This window comes from Stegostoma tigrinum, chromosome 5 (genome assembly GCF_030684315.1).
Source record: "Stegostoma tigrinum isolate sSteTig4 chromosome 5, sSteTig4.hap1, whole genome shotgun sequence".
NCBI lineage: Eukaryota > Metazoa > Chordata > Chondrichthyes > Orectolobiformes > Stegostomatidae > Stegostoma > Stegostoma tigrinum.
The window spans coordinates 112,554,043-112,573,361 of record NC_081358.1 but is presented as its reverse complement, the minus strand read 5'-3'; the positions used below and the strand labels follow the sequence as shown (position 1 = coordinate 112,573,361).

The 19,319-nt window shown below is 42.0% G+C and overlaps 1 protein-coding gene across 7 annotated transcripts in view; it reads right to left on the bottom strand.

Moving 5' to 3' along the window:
* arhgap28 (Rho GTPase activating protein 28) overlaps nt 1-19,319 on the bottom strand; it is a 176,713-nt gene that overhangs the window by 29,517 nt on the left and 127,877 nt on the right. For all 7 annotated transcript variants that reach the window (XM_048529212.2, XM_048529214.2, XM_048529215.2 and 4 more), the window contains 5 exons: nt 17,478-17,568; nt 10,537-10,691; nt 8,286-8,451; nt 6,902-6,993; nt 4,132-4,209 (listed from right to left, as the gene is read on the bottom strand). In XM_048529212.2, the coding sequence (XP_048385169.1) occupies nt 4,132-4,209; nt 6,902-6,993; nt 8,286-8,451; nt 10,537-10,691; nt 17,478-17,568 (582 nt within the window). The remainder of the gene's footprint in view (nt 1-4,131; nt 4,210-6,901; nt 6,994-8,285; nt 8,452-10,536; nt 10,692-17,477; nt 17,569-19,319) is intronic.

Genomic DNA, 19,319 nt, shown 5'->3' with positions numbered 1-19,319 from the left:
GGTACATTGTGGCATAGTGGTAATGTTGTTGGACTAGTAATCCAGAGGCCCAGGCCAATGCTCTGGGGATATAGGTTCAAATCCCACCACAGCAGCTGGTGGAATTTAAATTTGATTAATAAATGTAGAATGGTGACCATGACGCTTTCATTGATTGTTGTAAGAATTCATCTGGTTCTCTAATCCCTTATAGGAAATTAACTCCGTCAGCCTTACCTATATGTGACTTAGACCCACAGCAATGTGGTTGACTCTTAACTGCCCTCTGAAATAGTCAAGCAAGCCACTCAGCTCAAGGGCAATTAGAGATAGGCAAAAGAACACTGGTCTCAGCAGCATCACTCATATCCCATTAAAGAATTTATAAAAAATGGATGTGGGCAACTGGGGATTTCTGAGTGTTTTGAGATATCAATAGGTCACCAAGCAAGGAAGGAAATAATTGAGAAGCATCCTTCTGCAATAAATGAAGGACCAGGTGCTTATCCTTTTGTTCAAAATAAAGATAGTTTGACGTTTTTCGGATGCTGGATCTAAGGCTGGTTTGTGGCAGAAGATCGGCCTTGAATTTGTTAGATGACAGAACATCTCAAAGGGCTGAATGGCCTACTCTTGCTCCTATTTTGTGCGTTCAAAAGACTTCTGGAAGTAGGGTAAATGCAGTAAGGTGTGTGCCAGAAACCAGGAGCAAGGCAGATCAAGGAACAGCTCTTAATGGTGGTGGAAATTGGTATTTACTTCAGAGGTGAAGTGAAACAGTCTGATTGGTTTTGTGGAGTAGATGGAGTTCATGCTCAAGCACTGGTGCGAAGACCACACATCTAACCATAAGTGGCAGCAGACTGGAAGGACATAATGAAAAGCTTTCAATCTTGACTTTGAACAATCCAATTCAGACAGTGAATTTCAAACGTCCACCACACGTTTGTGTAAAAGGTGCTTCTCAATTCCGTTCCTTTACACCTGGCTCTAATTTCACGCTTCTATTTCCTTGTTTTTGGATTTTGGAAATATTCAGGGTTAATGCAAAGGTCATGGAGCAGCTACCCGTCATGGATTCAGAGTTAGTTGTGTGAAGTGCTGATCGCATACACCATCTTAAATAGCATACACATGATGTCCAATGTTTGCTTTGCAAGGTAGGGCTATACGTGGTTAATGTTCTGTTCCTCAATAATGTTATAAAAGTGTACTTTCAGCAAATGGGTTACATAAACTTTAAACTTTTTCAACTACACTCTGGTGCCAAGGAGCTTCACCAATTCTTGGAAAACGGTAGAAAACTGCCTGGTTTCCAAGAACAAAGATTCCTCGTTTCTGGTGTACAGCCAAAAACATTCGAGCCGCTTTTCTCAAATTAAAGTCTCTACTTAACAGACTGCAATGTTCCCTCTGCGGGACTGTGCCATTCTCAACTCCCAAGCCACACGGCCTGCATCCTTTCCATCTGTCACCGGCAGCAGCCTCTGTGTGAGATTTTAAATGTGAGACACCATGCGACAACGTCCTGTCCTTGATAAAAGTGATTTGTCTTTCTCTGATACTTCAGACAGGGTTAGGATCCCCTGTAGCACAAGGGACATGTCAAACCGCAGGGAATGTATGAATGTGGAATTTCGGTGGGTTAGTGTGGAATAGCAATTTTCCAGATTCGATGAATTCTTCATCTGTGTTTTTTAAAGACAGAGCTTGTCTCCCATTGGGTGCACACACAGTTTGCAATCTTCCAATGCACTTATAAGGCAGCATGACAGTCGAAAACAGGCAGCTAAAGGAAATACTTGGAGGATTAGTCACTCATCAGTGTCTTCCATTTCTCTAAACAGCTTCATTTTTTACTAAGCAACACAAAAGAACAAGGCACACTTAAACTGAAGAAGGAAATGCCTCTTGAAGACTAAACTCAAGAGTATGAAACTTGATACTACCCCATGTCATTGGCCTCAGAACTAGGTTTAAAACAAGTAACCTTTTTTTAAGATATGTAGTCTGAGAGATCAACAGCACAACAAAATACAGTTAGTAACTAAATACTTAATCATGCTATTGTGGCAGTCAAGTAAACAGTGCAGATTCAAGTACACTTCAATTAATGTCATGATATTTGCATCAATATTAGCGTTTTCCTGCTTTTTTAAGAATTCATTCATTGCAGTTAAGAGTCAACTACATTGCTGAGGGTCTGGAGTCACATGTAGGCCAGATCAAGTAAGGATGGCAAAGGACATTAAGTGAGTTGGGTGGACTTGTTCGATAATCAACAGAGTTGCACAGTCACCACCAGATGAGCATTTTATTCCTGGCTTTTATTAGATTCAAATTTTATCAACCATCATGGTTGGATTTATTAATTATTCTCAGAGCCGAAAGTAGGGGTCCGAGTCAATCAGAGCAAGTGTCACAGTGGTAGGCAGAGCAAGGGCAGGGTGGGGGACAGAGTGGGAGGGATAGGGTGGGGAGCAGAGCAAGAACACATAATGGGGATTTGTCTGAAATCTCAAGTAACCACCAGTCTCGTGAAACCCACACGCCCCTTTCTGAATAACAACTCTGGCTGCAATTTCACAATGTTTATTTAAACCAGGTGAAACAGATTCAAGAGCACTGCAGTCTCCTTTATTGAAATTTTTAGTGATCTGTATGATTGACATTTTTATTGGCCTGAAGTATGAACGTTTAAAAAAAACACTGGTGGAAACCTATCACTGAATGACTTCTTTCAAACACAGAACTGTCATTGTAGAGTTCACTATTTCTATACAGTATAAGGAACAGAGAACTGTACATCACAGGAACAGGCCCTTTAGCCCATGATGTTGTGCCAAGTATGATGCCAAATGAAACTAATCTCTTCTGCCTGCTCTTGGTTCATGTCCCTCCATTTCTTACATATTCATGTGCTTATCTCAAAGTCCCTTAAATGCCCTTATCATATCTGCCTCCACCACTACCTTCCATTCCATATTCTTACCACTTTCTGTGTTAAAAATGTGCGCCTCACATCTCCTTTGAACTTACCTCCCTCTCACCTTAAATGCATACCCCTTACTATTAGACATTGCAACTGTAGGAAAAAGTTTCTGACCATCAACCTCATCTATGCATCTCATAATTTGATAGGCTTCTATCAAATTTCCTCCACTGCTCAAGAGAAAACAACACAGGTTTTTCAAGCCTCTCCTTATAGCTCATACCCTTTAATCCAGGCTGTATCCTGCTAAAACTCTTCTGCACCCTCTCCAAAACCTCCACATACTTCCTGTAATATGGCGACTAGAATGGAACACAATTCTCTAAGTGTGGCCTAAACAAAGCTGCAACAATTCTGGTCAAGGGTCTAGGCCCAAAACGTCAGCTTTTGTGTTCCTGGGATGCCGCTTGGCCTGCTGTGTTCATCCAGCTTCACACTTTGTTATCTTGGATTCTCCAGCATCTGCAGTTCCCATTTATCTCTGATACATGACATCCTGACTCTTGTACTCAGTTCTCCAAACAATAAAGGCAAGCATGCCATATGCCTTCTTATCTACACCCTATCTACTTGCATGTCCACTTTCAGATATCTATGGATTTGAACCCCTAGATCTCTCTGTACATCAATGCTGTTCACAGCCCTGCCATTAATTGTATACTTTTTCTTAATATCTGATCTCCCAAAATGCAGCATCTCACATTTATCCAGATTAAACTCCATCTGCCATTTCTCCCCCATCTGCAACTGATCTGTATCCCACGGTATCCTTTGACAATCTTCCACACTATCCACAACATATTATTTGCAAACTTACTAACCCACGCATCTACATTTTCATCCAAGTCATTTTTATATGTATATTAAAAACAGCACAGTGAGTGAATGACTGTCGGGGCCTGAGGGGCCCACAGGTTAGTTTGCGGGGTGGAGGGGGTGCATCAGAAGGGTGTTTAATTTTAGAAAGAGATGCGTAAGACAGCATGTATGTGATTGGAAAGTGTGTAGCTGACCCGATAATCGTCAACTACAGTTCCTTGCCTTTTCCCCTTAATCGTTCAGCAACTGGAATCAACTCTTATCTGAACAACAACCTCTCCCTTTAGCTCACTTTAGGAGGGAGATTACTCACGAGGTGATGAATGAGAAATGATTCCTACCTTCACTCGTGAGGCAGAGCCTGGAACCCGGAGAATTCCTTCAGCATCCAAACCAGTTTGCTCCATTCTTGACAAAAGCTAGGACAGGATTTGTTACATGTTTAGGCAATTTTCACAATGGCAACCTAGTTAAACACATTTGAATTAAAAGGTTAGGAATTCTTGTATATTATACCTATTGGGTCAGCCAAGTCTAAAGTCTTGCTCAAACCACCTCTGCCGCAGTTTACAATCATGTAAACTTAAGAACATGCAAACATTCATAAGCTATTAAACCACCCCACCAGCCCCCAGTCCCAACCCCAAGTCTGTTTGTTTATCTCCATCACCTGGTCCACTTCCTCCCTCCACTATAACACAGTCCTAAATCTCTGATGTTTTTGTTATCTACTGGCTATTTTAATGCTCCCCGGCTGACCTCCCATCTTCCAGTCTATACAAACATGAGCTCATCCAGATCTCTGCTGCCTTTATGCTAACTTACATTGCATCAGGTTTACTACTGCAGACAATGACAACTTATTAAGGGTTTCTAAAAATGCACAGATTTAAATCTATTCATGGCTTTACGTTTTCACATCTCTCTCTGTGTAGCCCTACGTGGAACTTTACAAATACTTTGATAAACATTTATATCCTCCAGAAAAGAATTCTCACTGGGGTAGAGGAAATAAAACTCTTCATCTGTTTTACACATAGACTAAGAAAGGTCTCTGCTTCTGGTAAAATAAAACTACCTGAGACTCATGTAATGGGCCTTGTGCTTTCTTGTGTTAATGATCCCGAACAAGTCAATTCTTCACAGGTTATCCAGACGAGTTAACTCCACTTTTGCCAATCCCTACTCCCCCATCTGACAGCCTTTCATTTAACAAAAGGACCCACACAAAATGCTAAGGGCCAAGACCTGCTTGCAGCTCATTAAGTGCTTCTTCCCTGGGTCTGAGCTAGGGATAATACTTTGTGACTCAATTGCTTAAAATCTTGCATTTGCTGTTCACACCCCAGCACTTGATTCAGCAGCTTAACTGCTGTCTGCCTGTACTTTCTGCCTAAACGCTCAAAAAGAGTCTATTGGCAGTTTGAGACAGTAAGAACTGCCTTTGCTGGAGTCAGAGACAACAGTGTCGAGCTGGAGGAACACAGGCAGCATCAGTGGCACAGGAAAGTTGATGCTTCGGGTCGGGGCCCTTCCTCATTTTCTGAAACGTCAACTTTCCTGCTCCTCTGATGGTACCTGGCCTGCTTTGTTCCTCCAGCTCCACACGGTGTTATCTCTACCAGCAGGTTTACAGTTTATGGTTCTCACAACTCCCTTCACATTACACTACCTAAAGACAGGTGCCCAAAGTGACTGCTGTGCTCCAAATACATTCGGACTGAGGCACAGATAACTGAGCCACCTGTGCTCATCTGACTTGCAGATTCAGACCCTCACGAGAGAACTGTTCAGCATTCCATTTTGGAGGATGCTGGAAGTCTTAGGTAATGTTGTTGTCCGTTCTGTGCTTATTTGTGATCCATTAGGTACATGCAATCCTTAGTTTCAATGCTATGCCAGGGTCAGTTGAATGGTGATATTGCTGAAAACATGAGATGGACATAGTGACCATTACATAACTCCAAACTAAGTGAAATAGTGGTAGTGCTCCTACCCCTGGAACAGGAGGTCCAGGTTCAAGTTCTGCATGCTCCAGAGGTGTCTAACAACATCTCTGAACAGGTTGATTAAAAAAAAATTGGTTAAATTAGAAAAAAACCCCTCCAAACCAGAAAAGTTTTAACCTACATGTTATCTGGGGCACATTACACAGAGCTTACCTCAAATTAAAGGATAATGAAGACTTGTTTTTGAATGAACGGTTTTGTTGAGAGTTTATTGTCAAAAGTTTTATAACAAATGGGGCTATAAAATCAAACATAAATGATCCAAAAGCAAATCAGCTCCACTTTAAAGCAGGGAGAGACATAAAATGTGTCCAAGATCACATGCTTAAACTAAAATATGGGTCTTTTGCTTCAATAAAATCAGAGTCAACAAGCTTAAAAGTCTGCAGATATCCATAAACATCTTGTGACAGGCACCCCCTCTCTAACATTGCTGAATTTCACACTAAATTATATAGCGGACTGAATGTGAAGAACTAATAATCAAGGTTTCAATTCACCCAAAGGAAGATCTTTAAAAAAGGACAGTATCGATTGATAAATTTGAAAAGATCAATTTGTTGGGAAGCAACATCGGGAAGAAAAGAAGCAATCAATTTTCCAAATACTCAATCTGAATCAGTGTGAGATTAAGAAAACACAGATTGGGTACTGAGTTACTGCCTCATAAGTCTCAAAGCTAAAGGCAGCCCCACACACAATGCACCAGCCCAGCTGGGGAGAGGAAATGGCAACTGGATCATAGCCAAGAAGATCGCTCAGGAGGGGATTATACTACTGCATTCTAAAGAGTCTGTTTTACTTCAAGCACAGAGGTTACCTTTAACTATAATCTGCACTCGAAAAGGCAACCCATCACATTTAATCCTCTCTTGTGGTATATCTTTACAGAGTGCATAATATTCTTCAACGCAGTTGTTGATGTCTGTGACTTTCAACGGTTTGTGTGATTTATTGAAAATCCCTGTACTTGAGTCTTGACTGCATGCTGTGTGCATGGTTGGACCTTCTCACTGTCACCCTACACAACACTGGAAACTATGCCAGCCCACATTAAGCCACATATATAATCGGGCATTCCTGTTCATCGCATTGTACCTACTTTTTGAAAGATGAGAGGAATTTTTGTCCCTGGAACCTTCTTTTGATCGTTTTCAAGCAACGTTGTGAGGGGAACACCAAAGGGGCCTGTTTCTGTAATGAATAAGGAACTTATTAAAACAGGTTCTTCTGAAATCAGCAGCAGTAGTAACATATGTTTCAAGAGTAACTTGATGCATTCCCATGAAAATGCGATGGCCGGAAGTAAGAGGTCTAGGGAGAGCCTGCAATCATTCTGTGTAAACAATCTCAGATATCTATAGCTCGGGAGATTGCCATTCAACCCATCATGTCAATGCCAGTCAACAAGGAACTGATTACACTATTTCCATTTTCCAGCTTTTGACTCATAGCCCTGGAGACAATGCAATGCAAGTGGATACCTAAATACACCTTAAACGTTCTAAGAGTTTCTGACTCAATTTTCAGGCAGTACGTTCCTGACTCCCAGCATGCTGTGAGTGAAAACCGAAACAAGTGAGGATGCTGTAAATCAGGAACACAAACAGAATTTGCTGGAAAAGCTCAACAGGTCTGGCAGCATCTGTGAAGAAAATAATCAAGGTTAACGTTTCAGGTCCAGTGACCTCTTCTCAGAACTGTTTACTAACCCATCCACCTCCATCATGTCCCCCCCCCCGACGTCTCAACCTTCACTGCTCCACAACCTCTCCCTTGTGGCTGTCTCATTCCTGTGGGAATTGGCACTGGACAGAGATGTTAATTATTCTTTGTGCTGTTGATCTTAAGGTAAGTAAAACCAATGAAAATAAATTTAAAGCGGATATCATCAGGTATTATTTACTCAAGAAGTTGTGCATGCTGAGTTGTTGAGTACCGGTGAGGAAGGAAATAGTTAAAAGGGATCTGAGGGGCAAAATATTCACACAGAAGGTGATGCGAGTATGGAAAGAGCTGCCAGAGGAAGTGTAGAGGCTGGTACAATTGCAACATTTAAAAGGCATTTGGATGGGTAAATGAATAGAAAGGGTTTAGGGAATATGGGGCCAAACACAGGTAAGTGGGGCTAGTTTAATTTAGGAAACCTCATCACATGGAGTTGGGCCGAAGGGTCAGCTTCCATCCTGTAAACCTCTATGACTCTACTGGTCAGCTTTTGTGCTCCTAAGATGCTTCTTGCCCTGCGGTGTTCATCCAGCTCCACACTTTGTTATCTCGGATTCTCCAGCATCTGCAGTTCCCATGATCTCTCACCATCCTTCTGCCTCATTTGCAAATAGCGCTCAATATCACAAGTTAAAAGGAATGCTAACTAAGTGCAATGGTTAAAAGTAACTCAAACGTAGAGATTTATAATCATAAACATACTTTGTGCCTTCATGCAACATAATGAAATGTTATGGTCAGTATTGAAGAAAACTCACCCTTTGCTTTAACCCTCACAGTCCTGTTCCTCTTCAATTCTATTCCAAGTGCATCGTAGAAAGTGGTGATCTCTATCAGAGAGAGGTTATGGATTTTTTTCATATCCTGAGGGGATAGATCTCCAATGCGTGTTAATCCCAGTCTATCCTCCCGAATGGTAAATTTCTGAAATTGCAAACAGAGTCAAAACCATTAGCCAAGTTCTCACAGGGGGAAGTACAATTGTTTTTTTTGATAAATCCCAGTGTAAAATGGAGTTGTGTTTTAGTGAATAACTAGCACGTGGCTTGAAATGTGCAGCATTGCTATAGGCACCTTGGAGCTCACTTTCTGTGTCCTATGCAATGGTGTAACAAATGTTCTCATGTGCCATCCCCACACACCAGGGCTGGACCTCAGGCTAGCAATGGGCTCTCCCACACTCCAGTATAAATTCTGGAAGAGAGCCTGCCTCTTAGCCAGCTTGCCAGGTTTTAACCTGTTGTACAATAGCCTCTTTAATTAGTACGAGGAAGAATTCCCATCCATCTCCAGTACTGTAGGTGCCATTTACCAACAGAGCCAGGCATTGAGGTTTCAATCCACCAGGCCTCTCCCTGGGTTCTAGTGTCTCCTGCAACCCATTATATTAAAGCATCAACACAACGAGGCTCTCTAGGTGGACAACTGATGTTCATTCAAGTCTTCAATGTTCTAATGAAACCTTGTTGGTGAAATCACAGGGGGGGGGGGGGGGGGGGGGGGGGGGCAAGGGCCAATGAACCATCAACAGGTACACTGATGGTACAATGCACCAAAATGAAGAGGGACTGGTGTAGCGGTAATGAGCTAGTAATCCAGGGCTTTGGGGTCATGTTCAAGAGACATGAATTCGAATCCCACTAAGGTAGATGGTGAAATTTGATTCAATGAAAATCTGGAATTAAAAGTTAGCCTAATGTCTATTGTTGTAAAAACCCACTGGGTTCACTAATGTCCACTAGAGAACAAAACCTGCATTGTTACCTGGTCAGGCCTATATGGACTCCAGAGACACAGCAACACGGTTGACCCTAAACTTTCCTCTGAAATGGTGTAACAAGCCATTCGGTTTAAGTCGCAGTTAGAGACAGGCAATGGATGCTAGGTGACACCCACATCCAGGGAAAACATTTTTAAAAACGAATGGGCCCACGCATCAGATTCCTTGTGTGTGGGCAGGCTATAAGCTTTCATTTAACTATCAATTTAAAGCTACAGAGGATCGAAATCACTTCGGGACATTGGATGCCTTCAAGGCAGAGATTGACAAATTCTTGATCTCAGAAGGAATCAAGGGCTACGGGGAGGGTGCAGGGAAGTGGAGTTGAAATGCCCATCAGCCATGATTTAAATGGTGGAGTGGACTTGTTGGGCCGAATGGCCTTACTTCCACTCCTATGTCTTATGGTCTTATAAAGAGGAAAAATCTAAACATATTCAAGACTAGGCCACTATTTATTTACAAGAAATTGTTTCTAGCCTAGTTATTTGTTTCCTAATTGGAACATGTATGTTTTCTTTTGCACAGTAAGTGCAACGCTCTCACCTTTCACCCTTGCAGACCGTGGCACTTCTAGCAGTGGCATTGCAAATGAACACAGCCAAATTTTATACATTGGATCTACTGTATCAGTGCAGTGACATTGGCTCTAAATATGCAGGCCCTTTATTAACAAGATTTTACACAAAGTTTCATTTCTCAGTTTCTATTATTTCATATGTAACTTCTATTCACTTTTCTCTGAGTCTGCAACCAAGCTTGGGCAATCACACACAGTGAGCATTGATCAGTTAGTAAGCTCTTACAATCAAACACCGAGCAATTGAATACAACAGGAATAGCAACAACCCTTCAGTAGCTATGAAGTGAGTTGAGAAGTCCAATGGTCACAAAAAAATTACACAAATGGAAGGTTTACTTTCCTCAATAGAAAAGGCAGAAAATAACAAAATCACTTCCTGCAGAAAGTATGGTGTTCAATTTAAAGATGTAGAACTCAAGAAATGTTTCAGCACCAATTTACTGCCTTAACAAAAGTTCAGGAGGAAAGTACCTCTAGAGTTTTCCATTTCTGTTCAAAATCTGATTTGAGTATTTGAGTTTAAGGGTTGCTTTGCATTCAACCAACCCTAGCAAACCCAGACCTTGTTAAACCTGAGAAACCATGTAGCTAGTGACAAACTTGTTAAATTAAACAACTGAAGCACACAGTCATCCTCCTCCCTTACCGGCAGTGCTGCACTGTTAGGCCTCTTTATAAAGTTGTTTCTGCACTGCTGTTCTTTCTGAGCTGCTGTCAGAGATTCTGAGTACGGGATGTCCCAGTTCAGGTCCTCCGTTATTTCTGGCTGGCTTTCTGTTTTCTCACCATTCTTATTATTCTCTAAGGGAACAATAATGCATTGGCATTAATCGTGCATACAATTTAGCCACAAACCGTGTGAAATATTTACCTGTTTAGATTGTTCGACTGTTCTGAATTATAAAATATGGAACAGAAGTGATTTACAAACATTATGCACCACTACAATTGCAAGAATTCATTATACTTGGACTTAGATAGAGAACCTCTTCAGCAGTCCTTGGTGCGTTTCTGTCACCTTTGTTGAAGTACAGGCGACATTGTACCTCTCTTCTGCTAGGCTTCTGCATTCTGTTTAGACATGATGCTAGTGAGGACAGAAATGAAGAAGAATTACTTCTCTCAGGATGTTGTGAATCTGAGGAATTCTTTACCAGGGAGGGCTATCGAAGCTAGAACATTAAGTACATTCAAGGCTGAGCTGGGCAGGTTTGAGGAAAAGGCAGGCAACTGGAGTTGAGGATTATTAGATCAGCCATGATCTCATTGAATGGTAGTGCAGATTAGATAGGCTGAACAGGTTACTTCTGCTCCTATGCCTTATGGTCTACACATGTAGTATGAAAGAGTGGCTTACACAGCGATGGTGGAGAGCAATTAAGGATCATCCACATTACTGTAGGTCTGGAGTCACATTAAGACCAGACTAGACAACGATGGTAGACTTTCTTCCTCAAGGTAGTCCTCGTGAACCCAATGGCGGTCCAGTCGTCTTACCGTCACCACTAAAGACATCAGCTTTTATTTATGATTCATTTTCAATAAGTAAACTAAATTGCTGTAACTGGATTTGAGCATACATCTCTAGATCAATAGCTGAGCAACACAGCCGGAACACTATGAATTAGCTTGAGGAAAAACTGATGAAGCTAGTTTTATTTGATTGATTGATTGAACCTACTTTACATTAGCAGTCTGCAGGTTAAATTTAAAACAGTTTCCTAAGGTCAGATCTTTAGTTCTGCAGGTGTTAGAAAGTCTGACTTTGGTGACTATTAATATCCTTAAAAAGGCAAGTGATGTACTGGGCTGCCTGGTTTTTTTTTCATAATTCATGATTAAAAATAATGGCTACATTATTCAAATAGTGCAATGGCCAAACCTGTCATTCAAGCCAAGGTCAGATTTTTAACTAACCAAACAGGATGAATCTTATCTACAGGGACAACAACATTTTGAGACACTCCGAAAACAGGCCAGATTTATATCGCTCTCTGAGCTATTCAAGTGACCTCCAGAAAGCAGTACTTGTTCTATCATAAGTGGCCAGATAATCCTTTCTTATCTGATTCTGTACAAGTTCATCCCAGAACAAAAGGTTCTGATTTAAAATGTTAGACTGCTTTCCGTCCTGTACTTGAGAAGATTCTCCACTTGTGTATCAAGGCTTAACAATGCGCTCAGATATGCGGGAAAAGGATGGGTCTTGGAAACAGGACAGCAGGAAAAGTGGCTTTGGATGATTCATTTCTAATCTATTTCTATTTTAGTCTCCAGCATTCACCTGGTGAGACCGGGAAACTAGCCTGAAGCCCGTCTGAGTGTTTTCACTTTCCCTTTGTGGATGAGATGGAGATCAAGCCTTCGGAAATCAAGCTGCCCACGTCAGAGTACTTTTAACCTTTGCTGTATGAACAAGGAGTCAGCAGAGCTCACCACCCATCCTATAGAGTGGGCAGCCTCTCTAACAGATGGGTGATCCTTTCTTCCCAGGTAGTGAACCAATGGAAGGGTCAAAAACCAACCCCATGGGAAAACGAAGCATGGGCCATTACTGTTAATCGTGTCAGAAATCCATTCCCAGTGCCATGAATCAGTGGCTGGATCGGTTCATAGAATTGTACATAGCAGGAAAAGGCCATTTGGCCTTTCTGCCTGAGTTAGTTCTTCAAAACTGTTCATCACTAGGACAAAACCAGGAACTGATCTAAATATTTCACATATCAATTGGTTATCCAATTCAACGTTCTGTTTTCAACATCTCCAACAGTGTTATAATACTCAAGTTTGATTCTGATAGGTCAATTGTGGTCACAATTGTGAAGCTTTTGCTTATTGTTGGGTTAATAATGATTATCATCAATAATCCTACTGCAGGAAGATTCCGTCATTAGCGCACATTACACGAAGAATGACATTCTGAACAGGCTGTCAATGAAATGATTACTCTTAGCTGTTTGCCACAGTGTACTTTTAATCTTGATCATTATCATTTTTCTTTTGAGTGAACCGGATGTACAGATTAGGATCAGAGTGGACCAGGCATGATTTCACAGCTTTAACTCAAGGCACAATTCCAAAATCAATTTACACTAGGTAACGTGCAAAAATGGCATAAGATTAATAATGGATGCCAATTGAGATAACCATCTAACTGAAAACAAAAACCCATTAGCTCAATGTTTGTCAGTTTGTTTCATCGATAAGTAGGCAATGTTTAAAGTATGCGGTGTTACATCTATTTCTTCAAATGAGATGCTGATGTTATTTTCTTTCCTGTAATTCCTACCATTTTGGTCTATTGAAAGTGGTGACATTAGCTGGGAATCAGTTTGATGATTACAAATAGCCCTATAGATTCTCACTCCTCAGTCGTTATTTATAAGTCAGGACTGTGTATCAATTGGAATCCTTAACATATGGTATATCATCACTGAGCAATCGCTGTTAATGAATACATATCACTAGACCACAAGGCCAGATACTGAAGTCATTATTTTGTTAGAATCTAAATGTGACAAACCTGGATTTGCATCTCAGTCCAGGTGACACCTGTACCCTGTTGACTTTCGGGCACTCTTCTGAAACCTGGGCTTACAACCACATCCCACATACCCTTCCCACCCAGTCTTAATACTTATATATTATACTCCCCATTGCCCCTCATTTCCTCCATGTTGTTCTGTACCATCTCATACTCACCACATTTATCGAATGCCAATTCCATGCCTTTTCCCATCTACTGCGTCTCATATTCATGTTCTTAATATCACCCCATGCCACCTATACCTCGCCTCTCATGTTCCTCAAATGTCACCCCATGGTTCTATACTACCTCCATGTATCCAACACAGCCACTTATCCAGAATTACTGCAGACAGACTGCAAGGTGTCTTTGCAATGAGTGTTAAAAATAAGAAGCTTCTAACAATCTAACGTATTAATACATTGCACACAGAGCAGCATTCGTAAAAGCCATTCAAAAATGCGACTGCTTAAACCATTAATCTATTGTAAAGACAAACATTTATCAATGTATTGCATCAAAGACAGATACTTATTTAATAATCTCAAAGCTGATAATGAAATTGTGACCCCTGACTGGAATAGGGCTTTGAGCAGAATTTTACAACAGCTTGCCAGCACTTTTACATATGGGTGTTCCCAAACCCCCGGGTGTCTCTATTCCATAGCACCTCCAACCCCCGACCTCTGGCACCACAGGTGGCACCCAGGTTATGAACAGGTTCCATTCTTTGTTCACAAAGTCGACTTGTATCCAAGTTGGAACAGAATGCAGGGCAACATAAAGCAGTCATTTGTGCGTAGAGACAATGTTCATATGTCCGATCTTTAAAAGTGTACCCCTGTATTGGATCACGTTCCTAAGTATGAACATTCATGAGTCAGATATTTGTAAATCAGGGACCTCAGTAAGTTTAAAGGGTGATGCAAGGTCTAGGGTGTTTCATCAGTCTGATCGCAATTAAGGCCATCGAGTAGCCATCATCATCAATAAAAGGCTTCTTCCTGCCTGGCCTGCATTTTGAAGTTGGCAGTTGGACTTCTGGGGTGGGTTGGAGTGGGGCGTTCCTGGCAGGTCATCATCTTAGGCCTCGGATGGGAAGGAAGGCACCTTCTTCTAGAAAAGGCATATTTTTCCAAAGTAGATGCACCCCAAAGCTCCCACAGGGCCTTTCTATCAAGAAAATTCCCACTTCCCAACCTTCTAGGCCCCATTGCTCCCTCTTGTAATGAGACTCCTTGCTCTTACCAGGGTCTTGACACTGGTACATGGAATCTGAAAATTACTAGGGCTGCTGGGACCATACAGCAGTCAGCCAAGGAGGTTGGCCATCAGATCTTAGGCAGGGTCTCAGCACCAGTCAAGGAGCATAAATCCTTTTTGCAGTAAATTAATAATCCTTGAAGAATCAGGTTACTAGGGGTCGCCATGATCAGAAGAGTTGAATTACCTGCTGACTCTTTAGATGCTAGGCTGAGAAATCCTACCATCTAAAATGTCCTGCTCTTTAAAACATAACCAAGCATTCATAATAACTTCAGCAATTACACTGTGCAAAATCTAAACATTGAGATCTACTGAAATTGAAACTGAAACGGCCTTTAAGCTGCTGACGGTGTCCATTTCCATTTCAAAGCAGATTGCCTGTCAATGGAATTCTTCAGATGCTGCCATTTCTTTTTCAAAACATTGAACATCAAGGCAATATTTTTCAAATTTAATGGTCTCCTCATTTTTCCTGTGATTTACAGATGTCATACATTTCCACAGCATATTTTCTCACAGTCTTGAATCCTATATGTGTGTATCTTCTTCTCCAATGTGGAATAAACTCAAATACTTCTAATGCATTAAACAAAGCTGCCCAACTAAAAAGTGAACTTACCTCTTTAGGGCAAACCCCTATGCTAAATCACTGCAATTAAAATGTGTCCATACTATAATACTGCATTCAATCATAACATTTCAGCCAAAGAGACATTTTAACTTGTCAGTATGTTCCCGACCTCTCAGAAGACTTCTCAGAGTAGTCACAAACTTTCCATAAGCTGAGTTTTTTTTTCAGGGCTTACAAAACCTGCATTAGCACAAGAAAATAGTGGTGTTCTTGGGCTGGGTAATACGTAGGAAGGTTAACGGGAAGGAGAGATTGTGGAAGTTTCCTATCGGGTTCACAGCAGGAAGCCGATCACAGGATAAATACATCAGAGATCATGGCCACAAGGCATATTGTTCACTGAAAGGATTGCGGGGTTATATTTTCCAAAGGAGACAGAACACCTAATACAGTAATATTCTGTGCTTTTCTGACATTGATGGGAATGCTGTTCAAAGAGCTGGACAATATCTAGGCTTGGGCTGACGAGTGGCAAGTGGCATTCGTGCCACACAAATACGAATCTATGACCATCACCAAGAAGGAACAATCTAACCACCACCCCTTCACATTCAGCTGTGTTACCATCAGTGAATCCTCCACTGTCAACATCCTGGGGGTTATCATTGGCTAGAAACTCAACTGGACTCACCACACTCCTTGACCTATCCCCTCTGTACCTCCCCACCAAACTCTCCTCTCCACCTATCTTCTTTTCTCTCCATCTTTGGTCCGCCTCCCCCTCTTTCCCTATTTATTTCAGAACCCAATCCCCATCCCCCTCCCCTCTCTGATGAAGGGTCTAGGCCCGAAACATCAGCTTTTGTGCTCCTGAGATGCTGCTTCACACTTTGTTATCTTGGATTCTCCAGCATCTGCAGTTCCCATTATCACTCTCTCACCACATAAACACAAAGGCTACAAGGGCAGGTCAGAAGCTAGGAATACTGCGGCAAGTAACTCACCCCCTGACTCAGCATAGCCTGTCTACTATCTACAAGGCACAAGTCAGGAGTGTAATGGAATACTCCCCAGTTGCTGGATGAGTGCAGCCCCAACAACACTCAAGAAGCTTGACACCATCTACGACAAAGCAGCCCGCTCAACTGGCACCACATCCACAAGCATCCACTCCATCCACCATCAATGCTCAGTAGTAGCAGTGTATACTATCTACAAGATGCACTGCAGAAACTCACCAAACATCCTCAACCAGCACCTTCCAAACCCTGGCCAACTTCCATCTGGAAGGGCAAGGGCAGCAGATAAATCTGAACACCACTGCCTTCAAGTTCCTCTCCAAGCCACGTACCACCCTGACTTGGCAATATACCACCATTCCTTCACTGTTGCTGGGTCAAAATCCTGGAATTTCCTCCCTAAGGGCATTGTGGGTCAACCCACAGCAGGTGGATGCAGTGGTTCAAGAAGGCAGCTCACCATCTCCTTTTCAAGGGCAACTAGGAACATGCAATAAATGCTGACCAGCCAGCAACAGGCACATCCCTTAGATGAATAGAAAAATAAACAGGAACCTTATTCCATAAATTCAGTTGTAAACAGACCTCATGTTAAATAAAGAAGCTTTGAATTATGTTTCACAAATGTGCATGCATGCAAGGTGCAAACATTCTGGGAAACACAGAATAGGAAGTTACATCTGGGGAGATCATCAGGCTAAATAGTGACAATAGCAAATTTTCTTGCTCATTTGTTATTCAAATTTTGATAGTGTTCATTTTATTGTGCATTCATAGTGCATCCATGCTAAATAATTTACAATTCAACTTTGCTTATCAAAGCCTTTACTTGCATGTGTGTTGGATAAATTATACTTTTCATCTGATGCATTGTTAATCACATAGGCCTAGCTGTTTTACAAAGTCTTCTTCTTTCTCTAGCAATGTAATTTTGTTGCTAAAGAAGTTGCAGTTCAGCTCCAAGGGCCTTTCTCATTCACATGGCCAAATCTTCATCAGGTCCAGATTCATACTGACTCAGTCATTGCGATTAAATAGTCAAACCTAAGCCTCTGCTCAGACAAATAAACGGGAGCTTAATTTTACAATCCCTAGGTGAGGACTGCTCAGGCTTAACTAGCCTTAATTTCCCCTCCCAAAGCCCACTCCTCTGCCACCACCCACTGTCTTACACTATCGTAGCTTCCATCCTGAGCAGCATTTACCTTTTGACTGATCCCACGAAGTTGATTCCTCAGATTGCTGCACCCCATTAGATGTAGGTGATGCCTCAGGTGTCATAAACTCAATTCTGGCCTGTGAACAGAAAGGCAATTAGTCAAAAACCCCAAAAGAAAAATTAGCAAACTTTGAGTCAACTGGCCAGAAGATTGGCCTGAGTCGTGCCCAGCCATAAGACAAATAATTGGTCAGCAGGAAAGCACAGGTTTCCATTACAAACCAGGGGAGGCGTACTTCCCTCACTATGGGGCGGTAGAACATTAAACGTGCAGAATGCACAACTCTAACAGCCATTTGGCTCTTGGCTTTTTCAAACTGGGGAGATGTTTGAGCAGCCACCTCTGCAATAAGCAAGGAACCAGGCAGTAACAGTGTGAAGCTAGTCAGAGAAAACAAGCTGCTCCAAACTCTCGCATTCAAACCACACAGACCACCGCAGTGCAATGACACCAGAATACAAGGTCTAATACCAAGTACCACTGACTCACTCCACCCAGGCATACCGCTCAGTCCTCGTTTATACCATGCACCCTTTCTCGGGCCAGTTTTTATATTTCATGCAAATATTTATTCCAACTTCTTTTTTTCCTGTTTGCACAACAACATACCAACATCTTTAAATGTAGTAGACGCTTCTGGATTCACACTAAGAAGAAGAATTCTACGTGTAAGTCCGAAAGACTGCATTCAGACCAGTTGCAGTCCCTGAGTTGCTACTTGAGTCTGCACTCTTCCATGTTCAACACCACTTAGACGAAGCACTGAGGGTGACAAGGACACAGAATATACTCTGGTTCGCGAGTTTCAATGTTCATTATCAAGAATACCACTACTCACTGGGGTGACCAATTCCGAAAGGACAATGCTTCTTGACTGAGTCTGTGGGAGGGGATGAGGCAAACGATGAGAGGGGAAAAACATATCTGATCTCATCCTCACAAGTCTGCCACAGATAACATTGTGATATCCACCTTATTATTGGTAGGAGTAACCTTTGCACAGTTCTTGGAGACAAAGTCCCATTGAAGATAACCCTCCATCGTGTCATGTGGCACTATCATCGTGCTCAATGTGATAGGTTCAGAATGGATCTAACAACTCAGAACTGGGCTACCATGAGGTGAAGTGAGGCAGCAGAAGAATTGTATACAACTCATTCCGCAACGTTACAGCCGAAAAAACTCCCCAATCGGCCACTACCATCAAGACCAGGAATTAAACGTGGTTCACTGAAAAACGCAGGCAGACACGCCAAGAGCAGCACCAACCATATCAATTAAAAAGTGAAGTGACCAGGCAGGAGCACTTGTGTGCTCAATAGTGGAAGCGCCTTGTGACATTGAGCAATCCCACAGCCAACAGATCAGATCTGTTGCTCTGTACCCACGTTACATCCAGTCTTGAGGGGCTGTGGAAATCTAAAGAACTCACTAGGAAAGAGGCTTCACAAAGAGCCCCATTGTCAACGATGGGGGAGCACAGCACATCAGTGCAAAAGGCAGGGTCAGGAAATTTGCAACAATCTTCAGCCAGAAGTGCTGAGTGGGTGATCCATCTTGGCCTGCTCCAGAGGCCCCCAGGATCACAGATGCCAGTCTTTAGCCCAATTTGATTCACTCCACGTGATGTAAAGAAACAGTGTGAAGACACATTTCACTACAAAGGCTATGGGCCCTCACACATTCCAGTAACAGTACTGAAGACTTGTGCTCCAGAACATGCCACACCTGCTCAATCAGTTCCAGTACAGTCAAAGTACTGACAGCTGCCCAGCTATGCAGAAATTTGCCTAGTTACATGCTACTCACAGAAAACAGGATAAATCC